The 24,962-nt window shown below is 40.3% G+C and overlaps 2 protein-coding genes across 4 annotated transcripts; both read left to right on the plus strand.

Annotated features, from left to right (window-relative positions):
- Positions 1-31: 31 nt before the first annotated feature.
- snorc (secondary ossification center associated regulator of chondrocyte maturation) lies at positions 32-9,872 on the plus strand. Its single transcript, XM_084057475.1, has 4 exons — positions 32-100; positions 312-460; positions 7,910-8,080; positions 8,555-9,872. Exons 1-4 carry the CDS (start codon positions 39-41, stop codon positions 8,662-8,664), a joined length of 492 nt encoding a protein of 163 aa, XP_083913601.1. The 5' UTR covers positions 32-38; the 3' UTR covers positions 8,665-9,872.
- Positions 9,873-11,376: 1,504 nt separating this feature from the next.
- Positions 11,377-17,138, plus strand: LOC311045557 (G-protein coupled receptor 55). 3 transcript variants are annotated; one of them, XR_014600780.1, is made up of 4 exons: positions 11,377-11,451; positions 12,310-13,044; positions 13,918-14,324; positions 14,368-17,138. XR_014600780.1 is itself a non-coding variant. In XM_084057471.1 (3 exons), the coding sequence occupies exons 2-3, from the start codon at positions 12,319-12,321 to the stop codon at positions 14,131-14,133; spliced, it is 942 nt and encodes a 313-aa protein (XP_083913597.1). In that variant the 5' UTR covers positions 11,377-11,451; positions 12,310-12,318; the 3' UTR covers positions 14,134-17,138. The 3 variants fall into 3 exon arrangements, 2 of the variants coding, with proteins under 2 accessions (XP_083913597.1, XP_083913598.1); XM_084057471.1 differs by having other exon boundaries at positions 13,918-17,138; XM_084057472.1 differs by lacking the exon at positions 11,377-11,451 and adding an exon at positions 11,912-12,017 and having other exon boundaries at positions 13,918-17,138.
- The last annotated feature ends 7,824 nt before the right edge of the window (positions 17,139-24,962 follow it).

Here is a 24,962-nt window from a genome sequence, read left to right on the forward strand (position 1 = left end):
TAAGGTACCGCTAAAGATTTTAATACAAGCATGTAAATATGACCCTTACTCGCAAGCGATGCGACCTGATGAGAGACTTATTCCGTTCAACCCTTCCAAGGTAAGTAGCTGTAGAACATTTAACCCCTCACCCCGAGTATGTGGTTAGTGGAGTAAAGGGGTGGGTGGGGTCCCTGTAAGGATGTTCTTACAAAGTCTACCCTGTCCAGACACTTCTGTGTACACACCTAGCCCCTCCTCTCCCAACAACTGCCTACCTTTCTCACACCCTCCCTTCTCTGCTGAACTCTTCTTTAAACCCTCTCCCCCAGGCCAGCTCTCACTTTGTCCATGTCTGAGGAGTTCCACGGACGCTGTACTCGTTCATATTCATCCCTCCCTGGCACCATGGTTCACAGCAGCAGCATCTGCAGATTGATTCTTCTGGTCCTCCTAGGCCTCATGGTACACACAGACACAGGTAGGCGACACACAGGTCTGCTCCATGATATCAATGGCGTGATGAGGAGGATGGTTTGTACAGTAGATTAACATTTAAGGACAGACTGAACTTGTTCAAGTGTTCCCCATGGACACTGTCAGATTTATAGACGTTGACTGATTACACTTGATAAGGGAAAGGGGTTGGAATAAGAGGATTGTATAGTGTAAGGTAATTATTAGGGATGATGCAAACAAACATGATCAAGAATAAGGGTCTTGACTTGAAGTTGGCCTCAAAGTACTAAGAGTGATGTCACTCACTGGTAAAATGAGGCATGAGACGAGTTATAATGAATTACTATAGACATTGTTGCAGTTACATTATATATTTTCCTTCATGTGTGCTAAAAGTGGGGGAAAACAGGTATTCATGCCTATGCTGTATGCCTAATTGTAATTAAGCTTCAATTTAATCAGATTAAAATCAAAGGAAAAAATAAAGTATTTACAAATGTAACCCCTATAGCTTTAATGGGTCATGATGAAAACCTCAGAGATTTAGGGTTAAAAACAAAGCTCATAGTCACAACATAAATGGACTTACATTGTGGCCTCTAAAGAAATTAGGTTGCTGTTCATGATGGAAACGTTCCTATTTAAGTCCGCTATGCATGAAAGCCTGTGGTGTATGTACGTGTCATTTCCCCCCTCTATTTCAGACCCCTGGTCTAAATGATGCAGTTGTTGAAGCCAGTGGAAGTTCTGAGAGCCCTGAAAGCTGCTCTTTGACTAACAAGATGACTCAGTCGCTTTCATAATTCTTGATGTTTATTAGCTCATCTGAAACTGAATATTCACCGGGCTCTGATTTGAGCAAAGGTTGAGTTTAGCTGAAGTGTTTCTGTATGATACATTTACATTTAGGACGTTTACCGTGTCGGAGGCATGTGCATCAAGTGAGTTTGAGGCAGAAGTGCACATGGATGAAGAGCTAGACTACTTTTCAAAATGTTGGCTGTTTCAGTTTACACACATTTTCAGGCAGTCAGCAGCTTTGTGAATGTGAAATCAAAACTGATGACGCAGAAGACACAGCAATGCATTTACTCATTCATTCGCTTTTGTGCATTAGTTATTTTCCTGTCTTTTGCATCTTTCTCTCTCCCTCCCGCTCTTTCGGCGACACCTTGATAAGACTAAGTTGAGTCTTGAGAAAGGATTCCACAGAGCTGTAGATTCAATTCACAATCCGATTGTGAGGGACCCCTAAGTACAACTCACAGGCCCACAGGTCAGAGCACGGGTGAACAAGATAGTAGGAAGGCAGTAATATGGCAGCTTAAGCTTCAGCCTGATTTTATACCTTGCGTTGTGAGCTTGTAGATCAGCTGTTTTCGGCGCTGGACACCGCCTTACGTCATAGTATAAATTAGGCTGGGAACAATGGGCTCAACAAGGGACACTAGTCCATTGTGATAACCAACTTTTGTCCTAAATGTCATGTCAGGCCAGATAGTGCTGTTATGATGTCACACAACTACGTTTTGGCAGCTCTCGTCCAAAACATCTTGGTGTCTCATTTCTTCGAAGTCGATTGTTGAACAATGCGTTGATATTATAATTCTATCTCACAGTTAAGGTTCTTACACACACCAGGGGTGTTTGTTTGTTTGTTCATTTTCATGTGATAAATCACCTGAAACTGTTGTTTGTGTCATGAGTACATTCACACAGAGTACAAATATTACATAGTGATAAAGCGCCATTTTAATTCAGATCAAGGTCACTGTTTCTGAGCTTTTGTATAAAATAAAGGCATCAACCTGTATGAATGAGACATCAACTACATGAATAGGTTAATGCAAAATATTTGCCGGTGCTTTTCCATATTGTCATGCCCCTGGTGTGTAAAGTTCTTTATACTGCTGAATCATGTAGACTAGAGAAACCCTTTTTAAAATATCTTGTTTGACAAAATATATTTGGTACTTACAGTAACTTCATGACAATCTAATTGTCTGAAAATGTAATCTTTTGCCCGTTTTGTTGCTTTTTGATCTGTTTTCTTTGACATAACTGCTGTGTTGTTTATGTGCAGCTTTGCAGTAGCTTATACTTGCCCCAACCTAAACCATAACCTGAAGTAGGTTGCAATGGAAACCACAAGCTGAGTCAGCTTGAGAGATCTCCTGCTTATCACCTCTCTCAATCTGTTCCTCAAAAAAGCAGTGCAATAACAGCCCCGAGCAATGATTGCAGTTGAATGAATTTAATCCCCATTTCCTTGTGTCGTGTCACTCGCTGTACATAACTGACACAGTGTATTCTTAACTTGACAATCTGTTCTTTTTGGCAAATAGCACAGTCGTACGATGACGTAGGAATATGAAATTAGGCTTTTTTTGGCGTTACAACTGTGAAATAGACCCCTATAAAAAGCGAGCCACTTTTCAGACTTTGGCATCCAAGAAAATAACACATTGGCCATTTGAAAGTTTCAGTAGTGGGTCTGGGAGAAAAAGGAGTCCTCCACCTATGGAAGTACAAGAGGGTGAGGCAAGGACACAGGCACTGCCGATGCCATGTTTGGCGTGGGTCACTGCCCCCTCGAAGCCTGGGGCAGGGTGTCGTTCACACACAGCTGTTTTGCACGCTCTGTCATCTCTCTGGCTGGTGTGAAGTCTTGACTGGAGAGGTACAAGCTATGGACAAGTGGCTGTCTGTGTTGTGTAGTGTCTGAAATCTGCCTTCTCTGCTGTCTGTGATGTATTTATATGTCTGGAACCATGTACAGTGGAAGGAAATGGACAGTTGACTGACAGGTTGAATCATGTCTCTGTAATGTACCACCCAGTGGATGGGTGTTAAATTAGTAATGCCTAATAATCAGAGGTGGACAGAGTACTCGACCCCAGTACTTGAGTACTTGAGTAAGAGTACATAGTACTCCTGGTTAAATTTACTCCACTACAAGTACAGTAGCTCAGTCAAAATATTACTCAAGTAAGAGTAAAAAAAAGTCCTTGCTTTTAAATGTACTTAAGTATTCAAGAGTAAATGCTTTTAAAATTACATTAAATTAAATTAATTAAAGTACAAGTAAAATTAAAAGTACATTTCTTATTTTTCACATCAATGAATTGCTGTAATTCTTTAAAATCACAAGTCAAATTAGTGCAGCATTGGTTCAAAACGAGTAATCTAAATTAATATCTTTATAGCCTAGTGGTGCAGCACAAAATAACCAAATAATCACAAAATATTCAATTTAAATATACTGTCTTGAACAAACTATAATATGTCTAAAACCTCAGCAATGCAAATGCAACACAATAACTCCTCATCTAAGCAGTAGCAGTGATGTTAGGTTTTCAATGTAGTTAGTGGGTTTATCAGGCTAGGTGTCAGGACCCAGGAGTGGTCATTTGAATGGGTCCCAGCCCAGGGACATTTTGTGATTCTAGTCCTAATAAAATAAAAACGTTTCCCCATTCAAGGCGCATGCATTGTTTTCAAGGCAAAAAACAAAGCATGTCACTCTTTGCCTTTCAAGAATATTCAAGGCAAAAAAGTACCATATGTCACTGCTATAGCCTAAACTCCAGTGAGATTTATAGTTTTAAACTCTCTAAAGCAGGGGTTTTCAACTGATTGTGAACCAGGGACCACCACCCTTAAGAATCAACCTGGGGACCACTGTTGTGTTGGGTGAGATTAAAGCTAAGATTAGTGCTTTGCTAACACTTGCTACTGTATGCATGCATTCCATGATACATCCCACTGTTTCTCAACCAGTGGTCCATGGACTACACAGACACATGCAATTGCATGTGTGATGATGATGACTCCATCAGGCAGTCCGGTACACTTCCCCTTCTTGATAGCTCAACAGGTCGATAATATGCACTGTTCCATGGAACAAGAAGAAAAAAACATATTGCAACATGGTCAGGGACCATAGAGACCAATTGCATTTTAGGAGGAAAAAAACAACAACCAGCGAACCTAAAAGTAACTTGTACTTTTCAGCCTTCCTTGAAATGTACTTGAGTAAAAGTAAAATATTTGTCTTGAAAATGTACTCGAGTAAGAGTAATAAGTATCAAAGAAAACTAATACTAAAGTAAAGTACAGATCCTCAGAATATGTACTTAAGTACAGTACTCAAGTAAATTTACTCCGTTACTGTCCACCTCTGCTAATAATACAAAAAATGAAATACAGCAAATGGGAGTTCCTTCCGGGTATCGAACCAGGGACTTGCTGATCAGAGCATCCCCCCTTTTGTTGCACAACCGCGGAGATAACTTATTTTCAATTGACAAACGGGACGTTTGGGTTTTTTCACTTGAAAATCAGTTGTCTCCACTGAGTGATGCAGTCCTGAGAGGCTTAACACAAGCACTTACGTATGTCAGAGGGATTTTTCAAACGTTTTGGTTAAGTCGATTGCATTAGGCTACTGGAAATGACGAGTGTCTCCTCGAAGTGGAAACAAACAGCTGTGGAAAGAACATCAGGGTCTTTTTTTTGTCTTCATTAAATCAGAACTGTCCAGAAGGTACAACCTATCCACACAGAGACTGTTTAATAAACAAGCTTGTTTGACGTCCAGTACCCAGCTGGTGCCTGCTTTGGGCCTGGCCGGCCGTTACTGGTTGCAGCCTGCCGCCCTCCATGACCACACAAGCGGCCTTTTGTGCCCTGGGCTGAAGGCCTTATTGATGGCTGTGCTGGCCAGAGGCCCAGGTCTCCGTACCTTCAACTGCAGCCCCAGCTCAGGAAGCTGTGCTGTACACAGAATCAACACAGTAGTATTGAAAATACCAACATTATCGCTAATTTTGACTGATAATCAGAAGGAGCAGGGCTATAGTTTCTGATAGGACGTTGCAGATGTCATGTGGTTCCAGAGAAGGCCACAGGTAATGATGATATTGACATGAAAGAAAGTTGGATTTGTTGAGTTGACATCATGGTACATTTTCTCATTCATCAACTTTAGTTGTTTTTTGTTTCTGTTTTGTTTTTAATGCATCGTGCCACTTCTGAAATAGTGTCGTTGGCCACAACGATTAAATTAAATGCAGGAAAGTTGTGAAATAGTCTGAGGCCCGCAGGGTGAAGGAGTTTAGAGTAGGCGTCATGAGCTACAAAGTAAATATGTAGGCTGCACATTAAATGGACTGGGAGTAAATATGTTTGGCATATGGTTTTGTTGGTATGTGAGGCGTGAGGGTAGGATGAGTGAATCAGTTTGCATGTGAATGGGTGGGCTGTGTGTGTGTGTGTGTGTGTGTGTGTGTGTGTGTGTGTGTGTGTGTGTGTGTGTGTGTGTGTGTGTGTGTGTGTGTGTGTGTGTGTGTGTGTGTGTGTGTGTGTGTGTGTGTGTGTGTGTGTGTGTGTGTGTGTGTGTGTGTGTGTACACACAAGTGCGAGTGCATGCGTGCATAGTTTGTTTATCTGAGAAGACTGGGGTTCACATTTTCCCCTGATCCTTTGGATTTCAAAAGTCAGTTTGTGCAACTGTGGATTTACTTCACAGAAATGGCACAGGCCATGATCTCTGATCACTGACGTGAAAATATATAGTTTAAATAAAGCCTAGACCATTTCTAGGCATGGGTTTTAAGTTTAAAGGACCATACCAGTGTTACTGCATGTCATTGTCCCTTGTTAACATCAGCCACATGGTTTACATAAACCTCAACCTTTTCCCCCCAAATTGCTGTTTTTATTATGGATTTTATTTTCGAAATTGTGTTTGTTTACATTTTGTCCATTGAATAAACATTGCAGAATGTACCTGAAAATGTTTGTCAAGGTGAGCTAAAGCTCATATTCGTAATAGCCCTCTTCAAGCTCAAATTCAAATTGAAATGCAGCAATAGCAAGGAACTACTTTCCAGCCATTTTAGAATTCAGCACAGCGCCCTTCAGGCAACGGCAAGTTGGGAATGCATGTCAGAGTACTCACTGTACCCGTTGTTAGAGTACCCAGTGCGGTACCCCACAGTGCTAATAACGTTATTATATTATTATTATAACGTTATTTATAAACAGGCACCGGCTTACTCGGGTACGATGCAAGTCGGGAGCAATGGAAGTTGCGAATGCATGCCCCACGTGTTTATGCAGTACTTGTTGTCAGACTACCCATTGTCAGACTAGCCAGTGCGCTACCCACTACTATTATATGACCAATCGACCAGATATGGAGATACAGGTAGATATTGCCAAAAACGGCTGACGCCGTACATAAGCATAAACAGGAGACAGACTACTGTATACGCTACCACTTATATTGGTGCAGAGGCACAGATGTGACGCAAAGCTTGGCCAATCTGTGATGTCGATTGGTTGGTCTGGCCAGTCAGGGAAGCCGGTGCTTACACCCCCGACAGACAGAGATACGGTGAGTCCTCCAGACCCGCGGACATACAGGCACAGATAGAACGTGTTTTTTGGTTCTCGACAACCGTTGGTCCGTCCGAATTCCAGCACTGCAGTTTTAGGACAGACACACACAGACAGATTTTGTGAATTTATAGATAGATATAGATAGATAAATACAGTACATTTAGATCAAATAAATGGCGTACTGATTACCTATACCTAGAAACGTTACGTGGAGTGTTTTCCCATACCATTTCAACATGAATGCAGTGTAAAAATGTACGCTGAGATTTACAAAAGTATACACTACATATACTTACGTACACAAAATGAGTTGAAGACCAGGGCAATCTCTGCTCATGGCGAGAAGTCAAAATTAAATCATATCATGGCCCTTTAACCAACCATGTTGTTGTGGTGGGAAACCCAGGAAGAAGGCCTGGAGAGGGAAGTAGGTCATGTTACTATGGTTACCCACGGAGGTGTGAAAAGTCTCACAGCAGCTTCATGCTCATATGGGGGGGAACGCTGGTGAAAGTCAGATGAAGCATGTAGGAGAGTTGCAGAGGAGGACAGACTGGCAGGGCGACACAAGAGAAGAGGTGAAGGTGAAGGAGTTTGGAAAAGAGAAAGGGGGAGGTAGAGAGCTGAGCACTGAGCACATATGCAGAGAGACTACCTGTAGCTCAAGTGGACAGAATGTACATCCTCCACAAAGGCATCCTTATACCCCAGCCTGAAGCCGTTGGCCTGGTGAGACAGAGAGAGGCTGTTTGGAGTCATCAAAGCCTGGACCATGTATGTAGCCTTGCATCCCTAAAGGCCTCCAGTCCAGAGAGTACGCAAACAGGGACATTAGCGAGGCAATGTACCTCATCAGTGAAATGACTGCCTTGTATAAACACATTGCAAGTTGATACAGTGTAGCCAGTAATCAATGCTCTGTACCCCTCTTCCCAGGTGTTCCTACTTGAATGTAATTAGTGTAAGTGTGTTTTTCCATCAAACCATTTCATAAACGCTTCTAGAATTCCTCTTTGAGAGGGAGTCGGGCATGTGGTGATCTGGCTGTTTTGTGTTGGACTCCCAGAAACCGTTGCAGACCCTGCTCCAACTCTGCAGGGTGACAACCAGGACACATTATCCGGGGGAGGAGCTGATGACGTCACCACCAAAGACCCATTCCAGGACATGACGGAGAGATCCTTCACCTATGACTATGAAGATAGCACACACACCCATCCCATGGATGAGGAGGAAGGTAAAATATTAAGCCAGAAACACACAGTGGCCTTTTTGCTTTTACATCATGGGGGTGAGGTGTCCCCCAATGACGTTGCAAGAAAAGAATGGCCGCCATATGAATATGGTCAATTATGTTTTACAAATTGAGTGTTCTACTTACCAATAATTAGTTATTACTTATTACCTTACATTTTGTTAGCTATTCACGTTTTTAGTAGGTGTACACGTGTATACACAGGAGATATTGCACATCAATTGGACATGTGTGTTTGATTATTATGTGCACTGGCAATGTAACCATTCAGTTCATTAAAGCGTGTGTGTGTGTGTGTGTGTGTGTGTGTGTGTGTGTGTGTGTGTGTGTGTGTGTGTGTGTGTGTGTGTGTGTGTGTGTGTGTGTGTGTGTGTGTGTGTGTGTGTGTGTGTGTGTGTGCGTGCGTGCGTGCGTGCGTGCGTGCGTGCGTGCGTGCGCGTGTGCGTGTGTGTGTAGGGGTCCTTGGGCCAGGGGCCATCACAGCCATCGTCATAGCAGTCTTCCTGGGAGCATCTGTCCTCCTGGCTCTCATTGTCATCACACTCAGAAAGTTTACAGCTTCCTAGAGTGAAAACCTCCTGTGTGTGTGTGTGCGTGTTTCTGTGCGTGTTTGTGTGCGTGTGTGTGTGCGTGTCTGTGTGCGTGTCTGTGTGTGTGGGTGTGGGTGTGTGTTTGTCTTTCTATATCTTCTCACACTCTCACCTCTGCACTCTACCACATCACTTCCTCTACAATATGTATAACTTTTACATCTTCTTTTTTGCTCTCTGCCTCCCTCTCAAGTGCTTTCTCGATCCCTTTTTCTTTAGTGTTTGTCGTTTGTGTCATTCTTGTTTTTGTATCTATCTATGATTTATGTATGTGCTAAAGTGAGTGTGAGCCCATCTCTTGTTCTACTGAATGCTGAAAAAGGTGGCAGGTCCCTTTGTCCCATTTAAAGTTCAAAGTAACGGTTGGTTGCTCTCTAGACTTCCCCTGTAACCATAATATAAATTATGGCATACTTCTCTAAGGGTACAATGTTAGAAACTGGCTGGTTCCTCCAGTGTAAATCATAGAATATCAGTGACATGGTTTATTTTATTTTGTTGATTCCAAAATGTTCGCCCAGCTTTGTGATCTTTTTGTAAATGTGTTTAGAGGCTGTTTTATTTGTTTGCTTTGATATATGTGATCATGTGTAATGAATAATGAAATTAGAGCCCATTTCAATCATGTTAGTGTATTTCTCCCGACAGTTCGATTAGTATACTGTATTTAGACATAATATATTCTTAATTTCCACAGTTTCCTATTTGTCTTTCAACAACACTTTACCGTATTCCAAAATACTTCACCAAATATTTCCTGGGTGTTGCCATTGTAAGTACTGAAAATACGTGTGTGCCCCCCTCCTTTCAGACAAACATTTGAAGAAACAAGGTAAGAAAGACGTTTAAAGAAGAAATTGCAGGCTCCTTCAATGGATGTAAATAGGAAGGCTTGTTTGTTTATGCCTGCAAAGCAAATATGAAGTTAGGCTAGAATAAAAACATGTGGAGGAATGTGTGTGTGCTCGGGTGACTGTTTTGTTTTTTGTTTAGTTTTTCAGGGTTTCTTTTTGTTTTCTTTGGGGGGTAATGGTTTTATATTTCTTTTTTAAATACTGCAGTTTTTCTGTATTTGTCCGTGACCTCACCAATGACCAGCCTTTATTTCCCCATTGTGAAATCACTGCCTAATTAAATCGTGTGACATTTATAGGGTATAATTCAATAAATCACTACCAAATGTCTTTGGCTCCCATGTGTTTGTTTGTTTTTTGTTTGTATGTCGACTCAGTGGTTATAGAGGACAGAATAACACTTTTGGAGGACAAAGTAGTTGGAGTGGCATCAAGAAAACATTTAGTTCGATCTTACAATATAAAGACAGTGCATTGCCATTTTTAACTGGCGCAATCCTTAGCCTTTTGGAGAAGTTTTTACTTTAGTCGTAGGTACGACAGAGAGACAGGAAACTGAGGGTAGAGAGGGGAAATTACACATGTCTCCAGCTACAATCAAACCAGGGACATTGCAATTACATACAGTACTTGACACACTATCCATGTCGACCCACCTACTGTACCAGCGCACCCCCAAGGCTTAACTTTGTCAGAGACCCTCAGAGAACTGGTCAAGAGGACAGAAGATGCTCTGACTAAACCTGATGTAATAATGTGTCTAAACACAAGGTGGCAGTTGTTAGTGCTTACAAATAAGCTTAGTACAGTATTCATGTTATAATGTATTACATATACATATAAATCAAGGCAATAGCCTTTATTACAAAACATTGCTGTGTTAACTGGTTATTGCATTTTACTGTAGGCCTACAGAAGACTGACAGACTTGCTGCATCAGTAATTCAAGTCAGCCAGTCACCTCAAAGCCGGAAAGCCTCAAGCACAATCACAGTAAATCCCTTTCATGTGGGTTTGTCATCCAATTCTGCACCATTACATTACATTACATTACATTACAGTCATTTAGCAGACACTTTTATCCAAAGTGACTTACAATAAGTGCATTCAACATAGGTAGGGAATGAAACTACTAATCACCAGAAGGCCGAAGTGCATTTTCTGCTAAAACAAGCAACTAAGAGTATACCTAGCGGCGCTAAGGTAAAAGTGCAATATATCAGCTACCTATTTTCTTAAACAGATGAGACAAATAGCAAAATCAAATGAGCAAGCTAGAGCAAAGACAAATAAGTGTATCGACTAAACAAGATCCAATAAAAAAATACAATAATAAAACAAGAGTTCGTACAACTAGTTAACAACAAGCAGGCAAGGCGAAGAGGAAGGGTAGTGTTTCCTGAAGAGGTGGGTTTTCAGGGTTTGCAATAATAAGCTACACAAAGTCAATAATCCCCATGAAAGAAATCACATTCTCTATAATGACATGCACTTCATAATGGATATTGTACAGTATGCAAAGGCACTAGTTGAAAGGTTCTGAAGCATCAGTTCTCAATCTCAAAATGCACTTGTGCTACATACTGCAAATGTTAAGATCGTAGCAAATGCCCACTGTATGTTGTATCTAACAATGTTTGATTGCTGTTCACCTCACAGGTGACAAAGTACAATAAGGTTATAATGGATGCCTCGAGAAAGTGTACGTGCATAAAAATGTCTGATCTCTACAGGTCCTGGCTCATATTAGGTCTGTGGTTAGACAGACGTCTGGCGCTCACATCACTTCATAGACTAGAGTACATCACATGCCAGGAAGTGGTGGTGGAAATGCTGTAGGTAGAGAAAGGAGAAGTATGTCTGGCATAGCTCACTCAGTCAGATAGCCAGACAGACAGCCGTTGGTGAGGTAAGGACATTACTCTTACTAACATTACACATCCTGCTTGATACTAAAACTATATGTATGGGCATTTGTAATGTAATTATTTTCATCAGCACTGTGTGGAAGTGTTTCAGCACAAATGAAACATTGTATATCAGAGGTTGACCATTCAACAGTAACTTTTTTTTTTACAATCTGTGTTTTTAGACTTGTGACAGATAACAAGGCCTTTCACATGAGAAGCAGCTACTGATGCTACACGACTGAGAATTTAAGGGATGGTTTTGCGCATTGACAGCTGGGTTTGAAGAGACACATTAAGTGTGTTTTTGTGACTCATTTTTCACTTCTTCTTTCTTTCTTTTTCTTTTTTTAAGTAACTTAAACCCTATGTTTTTGTCCGGAGTCCCTCAGGGCTCTATACTAGTGTATTTTCTGTTTTTGCTCTAGGGGGCGGCAGTGGCTCAGGGGTAGAGTGGCCGGGCGGGTAGAGTGAACTGGAAACCGCAAGGGCTGGGGGGCTCCCCCAGAGTCAGTGTTGAAGTGTCCTTGAGCAAGACATTGAACCCCTAATTGCTCCCGATGAGCAGGTTGGTGCCTTGCATGGTTTCCTCCACCATCGGTGTATGAATGTGTGTGTGAATGGGTGAATGTAATGCACAATCTATGTAAAGAGCTTTGGTTAAAAGCGCTATGTAAATGCACCATTTACCATTTACATTAAATATTCAAGCTTCAAGCTCACAATACAGATGCTGGGATTTAAGTGGTTAATCATTTGACCTGTTGAAGTGTAATCTCATTCACTGCATCATTGGTGACATGTTAGTTCTTCAATTAAAACGAGAATCCTTTAAAAACTTTCCACTTTCTTCTCTTCAGTAAAGCATCATGACAGCCAACTGTTCCTTTGAAGAGGTGGACCAAGTGATGAAATACGTGGAGCTGGTGATCTACATACCCATCTTCCTGATTGGCTTGACTGTTAATATTATGGCACTGTTGGTGTTCTGTGTCCTCCTTCGCAAATGGACTGAGTCAACCATCTACATGACCAACTTGGTTCTGATGGACCTGGTCCTCCTCTTTCCCCTGCCCTTCAAAATGCACGCCACTAACCACCTCTGGCCTGCCAACCTTCATCCCCTCTGCTCCTTTCTGGAAAGCCTGTACTTTATTGGTATGTATGGCAGCATCTACACCATTATGTGTATTTCTGTGGATCGCTGGGTGGTTATCCGATACCCTTTCATGGCCAAGAAGTATCGCTCGTGTAAAGTAGCTCTGGGGAGCTGCATTGTGGTTTGGTTTCTGGTGGTGGCAGCAGTGTCCCCAGTATATAGCTTTCGTTCAGCTGGCCAGAGTGACTTCCAATGCTTCCATGGCTTTTCAAATAAAAGCTGGAGCCCAGGGATCATCATCTGTCTGGAGGTGTTTGGGTTCATGGTTCCAGCGCTGGTCCTGGTGGGCTGCTCGGCTCAGATCATCTGGACGCTGAAGAAGTCTGAACAGCGGAGCCCCAAGAACAGAGCCTGTGTGAAGATAATCTACAGTAGCCTGTGTGCCTTCCTTATACCTTTCACCCCCAGCCACCTGGCCATACTGCTGCAGTTCCTGGTGAGATATATTCTGCTTTATTCAAAGTGTATGCAGAGTGTCATTAGTGTACTTGTATGTATGGTTTTATGTAGGCATGGAAGTACAGTATAGTTCACACAAACAACAATAAAGAAAGCAAGTAGAGATGCTGAAGTAGAACCATATAGAATTAACAAATATAATCACAATGCAGATCAGAAAACAGGATGAACTGGCAGCAACAACAACAATAACAACAACAGACACAATGTTCTGGCTTATTCATATTCATGGCAGTTGAAAGTGAGAAAGCAGAGGCGTAAAGCGGTTGTGGTGGCCTGGAAACCAGATGAAGCTGCCAGTGCAAAAAAAATCAAATTGGCCTTAGCACGCACTGATATTAGTCTGGCTATGTGGTGCCACAGAAACAAATTTGAGGTGTGTTAAATAAATAAATAAATGAAAAGGTACTTTTTACTAAACTAGTGAGGACCAGAGATTCAGGGTAAGGATAGCAGTTGTGCATTAGCAAGTAGAGAAGGACAAGATGAGTGATTATAGAAGAGGATTTAAGCTGGCGAGGAGAGAAAAGGGCTCCATATACTTTCTTGTGGGCAGTGTTAAGCACCAAAAATAGATGATCTACAAGCTCACAAAACAGTGCATAACTAAGCATAATCCTGCTAAACAGGACAGGACAGAAATACTGGAGGTGTTCAGCTGGGAAATCAAATACAGAAACTGATCATATTCAAAACAAATAAGATTGAAGACAAGACGCAGGAGCTCCGACTGCTGCCATAGCTCAGCTATCATGCTAATGTTGACATTGATGTCTGTTATCTATACAGGATAGCCTTGTAGTGTGTAGTGTGTTCCTCTGACCTCTGGCTCTGATTCACTTTGTCCCAGGTTCGTCAGGGTGTAATTGAGGACTGTTTCACAAAGACCAGTATCAGCTTTTTCATCCAGATAACTTTGAACTTGTCTAACATCACCTGCTGCCTGGATGCTGTGTGTTATTATTTCATTGCTGACGAGGTGAAGCGTTCCACAAATAACTTCAGAAGGCCTTCAGGACATTCAGGAGGCCAGAGAAGGACAACATTTAGCATCTCTGAGGTCTGAGCAGGAGGCTGAGATAACTCTTTTTAAAAATGTCTTTATTGTCCTCAGAGGACAGCAGTTGAGATGAACTATCTTGAATTGTAAAAATTGAGTCAAAGGGGCTGGGTATAGTTGAGTTGGCACGCTCCAGTGCCAGTTACTCTAATCTCCCCACCATTTGAAAAAAGGGTCTATTTAGATTAGAATGATGGGTAGGTGTCCTCTTTTTGATTGATTGAATACTTTATTAGTCAGAAATGTAAACAGCACGTGGTACAGTAAGACATTAAGGCTAAAAAGATAACACAAAAAGGTCCTGGGGACTTGTTTCCATTGTGGTCCTATGTATGTATGGGTCTGATTCCCAAAGAAACAGAGAGGTATGCTCCGTGTGCCTGAAACTACACTATGGGTAACGCTAAAGCCATCTATAGAAAAGGAGTGATTTAGGCTTTTGACTGGAAGGCAGCATTTTCTGCCAGGGATCAACCATATAGTTTTGTATAACTCTGCTCGGACATGTTTTGTTTAAAAGCATTTACTTCAAAGATACACACAGTATTATTTGCTTTTGATGTCACTGTTATTTATTTATTTATGTTTTACGTTTCATAACTGAATGTACAGATCTCTTACAGTTTACCAAAAACATTTGAGTGAACTTTTTATTGTCTCTGAGTACGTATGTAGCCTACCCTACAGTATATCATGTAGTTATCACAAACTGTGAGCCAGCACAGCTGGAAAAAAGATTATTCTCCCGCCTTAAAAAAAACATGGGCTAAATGGACATACATCATATTCTACACCCGACAAGATCCTATACAATGTTAGAAGGAAATCTGCAACATGTGACACACACACATATAATACATAATATATATATATATATACTGTATGTAATGTATATATTTTCCCTGAAAATAGCATAATATATGCAAGCTCACGTCTCATTGCAGTGTGACGCATTGTGAGCTATATAGATTGGTTATTTTTGTAAATCATTTTTAAAAGGTTTGTGATTAAGTAGTTAATTTTAAACTGGCAAGGAGAGCTAGACTGATCTTGGTCTATTGTGGAGTGTTTCCTTGTTTTTCATTTGGTGTACTTGCTTTTATTAGATTGCATATCCATTGTTTAGTGCTTTGTACTACAGTATTCCTATGGTGGGGATGGAGCTGGGGAGGTTGTTTGTTTGGGATAGATTTTCTTATAATAATAATAATTATTATTATTATTGACATTTTTCAAAACAAATGTTCAATAAATGTTCTGACTTGTTGTGAGTTGAGAACCATGTGTACGATTTTGGCTTACCACATCCTTGACAAATAAGTGCGATATGCTTTTGGGCACATGGTTTTTTATGTTCATGAAGCTGCAGGATTATGTACTTTTGGTTTCAGTTGGATCATGCAGAACATTGACAGCTTGTGGTAAGGTTGGAAGATATTCAGATATATCAGTATGGTAGATGCCACTAAGTCCAATAATGTATTATCTAGGTTCAACCAATGTGAAACTTCCAATGCCACAAACCAGATGACTTGTACATTGCAACTTGCAAATTTCTTGAACTGCACTATCGCCCAAAATAAGGTTTTTGCATCAAACGGTTGCATTTTGAGCATTTGTGGCGCCCCCTATGGATCAAAGTGGAAATGCTTTTGGGGATTTGTTGAGTAAACCACCCTTGACATGTGATTCAAATTTGGGATTGACTGGATGTTTCGTTCGGGATTTCTGGCCTTTTTTGTAAAATGGGCCCCTTCCGCTAACTTTGGAAGCCATTTACGGACGAACGGTAAGGACTATCAAAATGCCGTTTGGATATGTTTACCGCCTGGGCCCAGAGATCATGTGTACCGAAATTTGGACAAAATATGTGGGAGGAGGAGCTAAAAGTGTGTTTTGCAGAAAATTCAAAATGGCGGAAAATCTATCCTGACGCAAATGGGCGTGGTCTATATAAGGAGTTGCGTCATGACCAAGCCCCCAGAACCCAGTGCTTGAATTGAAGCGAAATGGACATGCTGGCCATTCGTAGGTACTGCAGCTTAAACGGACGGGGCCACTGCAAATGTACGAGCGAAAACGGTTTCGACCAATGGGCTTGAGTCACAAGCTTGCGCACAAGCTTGCACACGGGGCCGCGCACCTCTGTGACGTAAAACGCGTCACTTCTGTGACGCAGAACGTATCACAGTGGCCCCAAATAGGCTACGCCCATCACACTTTACAACCCGGAAGAAGGGGTGAATTTGCTTCATGCGCTGGGTGAGCAACTCAATGCAAGTGGATGGGAGGCGATATCCGGTGCCCTCTCTATTATTTTTAACTCTATGGTCATGACCCAAGGAATCCAGGGAAAAATAAATTTAGATTTTACGACCTATGGTTCATGAGTTATAGGCCAAAACGTAAAGTGGGCTGTTATAGCGCCACCATGTGGCCAACTGGTGTGATTATTTTTTTTTATAATTTTGCAATAAATTATGAACCTCCCCTCCAAGCCTTGTAACTGTAGCCCTTACGGTTTCCGAGAAAAAAATACTTGAATGGGAGTTTTTGCAATTCCCATTAAAGTATAGATTTTCCGCCATTTAGAATTTTCTTCAAAACACACTTTTAGCTCCTCCTCCCACATATTTTGTCCAAATCTCACAAAAATCGGTTCGTCCTTAAATGGCTTCCAAAGTTAGCGAAATCACAAACGAAACCTCCAGTCAATCCCAAATTTGAATCACATGTCAAGGGTGGTTTACTCAACGGATCCCCAAAAGCATTTCCACTTTGATCCATAGGGGGCGCCACAAATGCGCAAAATGTAACCGTTTGATGCAAAAACATTATTTCGGGGTGGATCGATCCTCTCAAAATGAAACGCAAGTGATCTCATGAGAGACGTGACAATGTAATTGGCGCAGCCTCCGACAGTATTCCTCCCAGCGTATTCCTCGAGTCCCGGCGGCCGCAGCCCGCGACCGGCGTCGGCTCAACCACACTTTGCAATTGCCCTGAATTGCGACGCGTCTAGTTAGCATTGTATTTGTATTTAACTGTACTTTCTGTGCTTTTTTTGCAAACTGCTAAACAAAGTATTCAATAAATCAATCAAACCAAGGCGTCCGCCCAAAGATCTTTTAGGAGCATGCGCACGGCCATGCATCGATTAAGAACAACCCTTAAAGGGCAAGACCACTGTGGTAGAGTTTGGGTTGTGTAGTTGTTACCTTGCCATGATGGAACTCCAAAGGTGGACAAGAAATGTAAAATAATTGTTCCAGTGATTAGAAATTGATAATTGAAAATATGCTCCCCGTTGACTTACATAGTACCTGTAAACTGATTGTATGAGTGTGTATATCTGTCTGTCTCTTATATGTCATCATGATTTGTGTGCATGGGGATTTAAACAAGCTCAGTGCTTAATGAGTCTTCCAGTTTAGTAGACCTTGTATTGTGAATTTGTACTTCCATGTACTGTTGTTCTCATGTCCTACTAAATAAAGTACATCAATCAATCAATCAATCAAAATCAGCAGGAAGTTGACTTTAAAAAGAAATAAATAACAGTACTGGGTTTTGGGATGTTTATATTAGTATATATTTATTTTTAAAGCCATCTCAGGAGGTGTTCACTCTCCATTCCGACATCTCACCACTCCGACTAGTGGCTTCCGCGTGCGGTTAGGGTTAGGGTTAGGGTTAGGTATAGGGTTCGTCAACGTCGGAAAGGCGACATGTCGGAAAGGAGAAATGCACCATCTCAGGAATGCTCCCCCCTTTTTGTTGGATGTTGGATCAGAACCCTACTACATACCAGACCTGCTCGAGTGATCTCCTGACACTCAAGGTTCCTTTTGCGCAGACAGAGTTAGGCAAGACAGCATTTTCTGTCAGTGCTCCATCTGCCTGGAATGAGCTCCAGAGGTCCTTGAAAATCAAATCACTTCAATCCTTATAGGTTATTTCAGGGAAATGGTTTCCAATATTTTTGTTCAGAATTGTAACGGCTTTATTTAATTATTTAATTTTAGTATCTGTTCTAGTTCTCTCTTTTAGTTTTTCGAGTGCTTCTGTATTCTGATTCATTATTCATATTTTTTATGTTGCTGTATGTGAAATGAATGTCCATTCCTGTTGATTACTGTGTTCTGTATCTCGGCTACATTGAAAATGATGGCCTGCCCCTCAACTGTACTCCAAGCTGAAATAAAGGCTATAATGATGATGATATAGGTGTCTATATTGTAAAATAAATTCCAACGATATAAAATGCAATTCCAATTGGTATTAATGAAGGGGGGAAATAATTGACCTAAATAACGTTTAAGTTTAAGTTTTACTATCCACAAGTTTCCTAGGGCGTTGTGGGCATCACTTCCTGTCGATTTGATCCAATCTCTGAAGATTCTTGTAGGGGCCCTCATACAAGGTCATTATGATTATGCATGCACTTCATGGTATCACAACACCTCCAAGGCCTTAAAAACAAGGCTCCAAACATCCCAAAACAAACTCGTAAGGCTACTTCTTGGCCTCAATTACAAAACCCATCTAACCCATGCCCATTTTGCTAGGATTGAATGGCTTAGGGTTGAGGACAGAGTACAGCAACTTGCTATGGGCCTGGTCTTCAAGATACACCACAACATTGGGATCCCCCTGTATTTGTCAAAATACTTCCAAAATGTTAATCAAGTCCATGATCATAACACCAGAGGCAGCTCCACAAACCATGTTCAACCCAGATTTGGCACAACAAAGGGAATGAACTCTTTCTCATGCTATTCGTCAAAAATGTGGAATGCCCTACCAAAAGGAGTAAAGGAGTGTAAAACCCTACTCACTTTCAAAAATGCCCTAAAGATACACCTTCAGGAGGCTGCATTTCAAAAATGGCCCCTGTCCAAGTCCTAACCTACCCCATGTCTTAACCTAACCCACCCACCCCCCCCCCCTCTCTCTCTCTTCTTTTGTACATATTTTTCACTCTTCATACCAGTAACCTGTAACTGATTGTATGACATTCTGTATAGTAGTGTGTATATCTGTCTGTCTCTTATATGTCATCATGATTTGTGTACATGGGGATCTCATCTTAAACAAGCTAAGTGCTTAATGAGCTATCCAGTTTAGTAGACCTTGTATTGCGAATTTGTACTTCCATGTACTGTTATGTACTGTCATGTACTGTTCTCATGTCTTACTAAATAAAGTACATCAATCAATCAATCAATCAAATCCATGAAAAGGATTTGTGTTTAAAACTTTAAAATAATGATCTGTTATCTATGGAGTTTGAACACGGGACCTTTGGACATGTAGAGACTAGAGAGCATCTAAACACAGTGAGCTATTATTGTGCTTGCTGTGTGTCTAAAGTCAAATAGATTAATCACACACACAAAAAAGCCTATAGAAGCTTGTTTCCATAGTGCTGTCTCCATATTCAAGCATCTAAACAAGGAACAAAAACAAAAATAAAAAAATGAACTGCATATCTTGATATAGTTTGTTGTTAGTTAAGCCATTAAGACCGGGAATGCATGTTGTGTGTCATTTTTAGATGTCTTTGGCTATTCAAAAATAGAAGATCTACAAGCTCATAGCATGGCTATGAGCTTGTAGATCTGCTATTTTGAAAAATCATGACCATCTTTGAATATACATTTTTTAAAGCAAACATTTGTAAAATATGTTGTTCCAGGGGCCAAATAAATCTAAAAATGACACAGATGTGTTCCCGGTCTTGATGGGTCAGGGTGGCTCACGGTGATAGAACACTGTCTACATAATCCAAAGCTTGTGGGTTCAAATCCTCCTCCTGCATCTTTGCTCTGTGTTGAACACTGACATCCAGGAACCACACTTAAATGTGTCGAGGTGCCGTAAGGCAGTGGATAGTTGGTGGACACCTCTGTGGGCTTTGGCACAGAAAGCCACACGGCGACCAGGGCCACAGGTTCAATTCCCATCTCTGCAAGCAAGGCCACAAGTTCAAGTCCAGCCTAGCACCGGCACCGAAGCCAATACTCATGGATGTACTCAGTACAGTGGGGGCGTTGTTTCCACACAGTAAAAGTGGGTGTTATGGCAAAATAAATAACACCCGCTTGAACTTTTATAAAAAACAGTGACTTGTCATCATGGACAGACTGGAAAACTGCTGTTTGGACGCCATCTAGTGTCCATCATCAGACACTACATGTGTATGGAGATTATTATGGATCTATAAATCAGTTCTCAAACTTCTTCATGTCAAGGACCCCCACATTAATGTATGCATTTGGCCACGGACCCCCATCTGAGAATATGTTGTGCCAAGGACCCCAGAAGAGAAGATTTATGTTAAGAAATTCAACACTATTCAAACTTTTCCAAACATTTTCGAGATTTTTCAAAACATTTAAAAAATTGCAGATCTACAAGCTCACAGCAAGCCACGAAGTGACGCTGTGAGCTTGTAGATCTGCTATTTTTGAAAGCCAAAGTATAAAATGTGGAGCTTTCTGACTCCACACAGGTGTAGATGGTTTAGTGTTGATGATGACTGATAGCAGTCTGGGGATCAACATCCGGTCGGAAAACGGAAACGGAAATGGTGCGTCTATGTCTTTTTCAGCGCACCGGATCCAGTAGGCGGGGCTTTGGACCGGATGTGAATAGGGGTTTTAATTGGACGCAGGCGCACAATGTCTTCTTGATTCGAAAAGTTTGGTGTGAACCGTGCTTATTTTTAACTCTATGGAACCGTGCCACTGTGAGAAGGTAAACTAATGTTTGATTTATATCAACATGACACGTTTTTATCCACTAATATTTAACACAATTATTATTTAAGCATTCGAGGTGTTGTAGGACTGTGAATTATTATGACACCAAACATGGACAAATATAAGAAATATTGTGTTTTATAACCGAGGGAGAAAATGCATCAAACTAGTCATTTTTATCCGGTCTTGACTTTTACTTCATAGATATAATATGCAAATGTGTAAATCGATTAATTCATCTATTATAGTCTTGATTCAAGGCTATAGCATCAAACATACATATTTGTTCCAAATGATCACAACTAAATTGTCACCTAAAGTTTAAACGTTAAACCACACTCACTGTGAGGTTTGTAGATCTAACCCATATATACATTAATGTGCGTTTATTATAATATATTTTAGCCTTGGAACAAGATGGTCAGGGATTTTATTGATGGTGATCGAGTCTGATGTTTGTTAGTAGTTTTGAACGGCTCATAAATCCCCATAAATGAACCCAATCCAACACATAAAGTGTTTAAACAAAGACACGGATGTAACTCGTCCATAGGGGTCTGTTGTGTTCCGTAATATTTCGTAAAGTTGAATAAAGACGCGTTTTAATCCCGTGTGTGTCGGAACGCAGTTCTATTTCCACATTTACATGGAGTGTAATACCTGCGTTCACCTGCTGCAACAGCCCTTTACCAAATATTTTGTGGTTCTGTGTTTAAGGCTCGTGCGTCTACATTTATGTATGCATTGTAAATATAAAGTGAATATCTGAAAGCCACAGATGTTATCCTTACATACGGGGTGTTAGTGTTCAGTTAATATTCAGTATAGTTTAATAAAGTTTTAATCCCGTATGTGGATGAACGTCATTGTATTTCCTGGATTACATGGGGTGTAATACCGGCGTTCACCTGCTGTAACACCATTGAATGATACAGTGATGTTCAGACAGACCAGATTGAAACATTTATTCATTGAATAATACGGAATATTACTGAACATAAAGGGTCTGTATGGTGGGATAACATCTGTGCCTTTGAGATAAACACTTTATATTTAGAATTGATACATTTATGGAGATGTTTGAGACTTTAACATGGAACTAACTACAAACACCATTTTGGAGAGTTCAAGAATGTCATAGATGAGATAATAATAATAATAATAATAATGTTTTATTTGTGCAGCACTTTTCACATTTCATACTTGTCATAAAATATCTAGAACAAAACAAATGTAAAAGCCTAAGGATAGGATAGATAACGGAGCTAAGTTGTAACATAACACTCAGGCAGGAGAATAAGTAATCTAAACTAAATATCGATATCAAACTCGATAAGAAGAAATCTGAGTCTTGATCCAATGCTAAAATGAAACTATAATATAGTCTTTATCGGCAGGAAACCTCAGAATGTTCAAAACTGTTACTTTTCAGGATTCAAAAATGGCAAAAGTAGCAGATCTGCAAGCTCAAACCGTGTTTTGTGCGTTTCAAGCTTAGATCTGCTACTATTGATGCTTTTATGCGATGCTGTAGTATGATCAAGTAGGACGAGAGGTTGAACCACTTTAACCATTATCTTTTGCTTTGGGCTATTCAAAAAATAGCAGATCTACAAGCTCATAGCGCGGCACCGAGTGCCACGCTACGAGCTTGTAGATCTGCTATTTAAAAAAAAAAATCATGAACATTTTTGCACATTTTTCAAAATATGTTTTAAAGATTTACATTTTTAACTCTAATATTTGCTTCTGGGGGGATTCTACAAATGTCTTCTAAATCATAACAGTTTTTTGAAAATAAATTATGTTGCTATAATCAAACTTTTTCATGTCAAGGACAAGGACCACCCAAAATGATATGTATTTGGCCTTGGACCCCCATCTCAAAATGTTGTTCCAGGGACCCCCCAGAAGCAAAGATGTGAATAAAATAAATATGCACATTTTCACGATTTTTCAAAAAATAGCAGATCTACAAGCTCATAGCGCGGCACTCGGTGCCTCGCTATGAGCTTGTAGATCTGATATTTTTGAAAAATCCTGAAAATGTGCATATTTATTTTATTCAAATTTAAAGATAATGGTTAAAGTGGTTACACTGATGCGTTCCCGGTCTTAAAGGGTTAACATTGAGCTTCTAAATCATAACAGTTTTTTGAAAAGAACTTATGTTGCTATAATGAAACTTTTTCATGTCAAGGACAAGGACCACCCAAAATGATATGTATTTGGCCGTGGACCCCCATCTCAAAATGTTGTTCCAGGGACCCCCCAGAAGCAAAGATTTGAATAAAATAAATATGCACATTTTCACGATTTTTCAAAAAATAGCAGATCTACAAGCTCATAGCGCGGCACTCGGTGCCTCGCTATGAGCTTGTAGATCTGCTATTTTTGAAAAATCCTGAAAATGTTCATATTTATTTTATTCAAATTTAAAGATAATGGTTAAAGTGGTTACACTGATGCGTTCCCGGTCTTAAAGGGTTAACACTATAGCATACATGGGTAACTGGCGGCCCGGGGGCCACATGCGGCCCTCACCTTCACTTAGTGCGGCCGCAGGTTAATAGTGATATATTATTGATTTCAGCTGTTCAAATTCCAAACATGCAATCATGACCTGCTTTAATTACTTCAGTCTGATATTATTAGTTTAATGACTGTCCAATGTATTTGTATTTAAGTTCATAAATTTAACTTAAGTATAACTAAATGTATTTGAAATTAAATAGAAAATATACGTTTCAGGATTCCAATTAAAAAATACCAAAAAATAATTATGGATTCCGAAATAGCAGATCTACAAGCTCTGAGCTTGTAGATGAGCTATTTTTTTTCTGTCCGACAGTAACAATATGCAATGTGTCCCTCTTGAGTGAGTGTGGAAATATAGTGGCCCTCTAGTCTACATCATCAAAGTTGCATCACCCCTGCACTATAGCCTACTTAAAAACTCTATTTTCTATTATTGTTTTTATTATTATAAAATATATTAAATGTAATGTTGGTGTATATCTGTGTCTTGCAGGTTAATCATGTGGTGACCTTCTGCAGAGTGGACTAAATCTACTTCATACAGTGAGTTGAAAACGCTGAGTCATGGCTTCTAGCTATGACTCAGCGTTTGACTCGCTGTATGAATGCTTCAGGGAAGGTTCAAAGGATGGATGGAGTCATCAGGAGATAGCTGGTAATAGAGTGTCTGTAACTCAGGACAAGGGGCAGGAAAATGGAACCTCGACAACGAGCCCTGAGAGCTGAAACGTATAACGGTGCCAACGAACGCTCTCCGTTGGAGATACAAGGCGTACGGTGCTCGGGACGTGGTGCCATACAACCTACGCGGCTCTATTAATACCAGCTATCTTCAACCACGCGGCGGGAGACCCCACACGGTACGTACCTGGATCACACCTAGCCAGCAGTGGTGGAAAGTAACTAGGTGCATTTACTTGAGTACTGTATTAAGTACAATTTCAAGGGATGTGTACTTTACTTGAGTATTTCCAAATTTCAATACTTTTACTTTTACTCCACTACATCTCGGATCCAAATATTGTACTTTTTACTTCACTACATTTATTTGAAAACTTTAGTTACCAGTTACTTTGTACATTTTAATTATAATTACAGAAAAATTATTAACCACTTCAGCCCTATATACATTTCGGCCATTTGAAAATAGCAGATCTACAAGCTCACAATGTGTTGCGATGCGACACATTGTGAGCTTGTACATCTGCTATTTTCAAAAGATTTTAATATATTTTGAAATTTGTGAAACAGGATATTCTACATAATGAGTACTTTTATTTTTGGTACTTTAAGTACATTTTGATACCAGTGCCTTTGTACTTTCACTCAAGTGAATTTTAAATTCCGAACTTTTACTTGTAACAGAGTATTTCTACATTGCAGTATTGATACTTTTAATTAAGTAAAAAAAATCAGTATTTGTTCCACCACTACTGACCATTATAAACTAGGGCTGTGTCACCATTATGTTATTATTATATATTATTAAATATAAGTTGACGATTCATTGTCACATAAATGATTGCGATCAAA

This window comes from Gymnoscopelus microlampas (assembly GCF_963454915.1).
Source record: "Gymnoscopelus microlampas genome assembly, chromosome: 5".
Classification (NCBI taxonomy): Eukaryota; Metazoa; Chordata; class Actinopteri; order Myctophiformes; family Myctophidae; genus Gymnoscopelus; species Gymnoscopelus microlampas.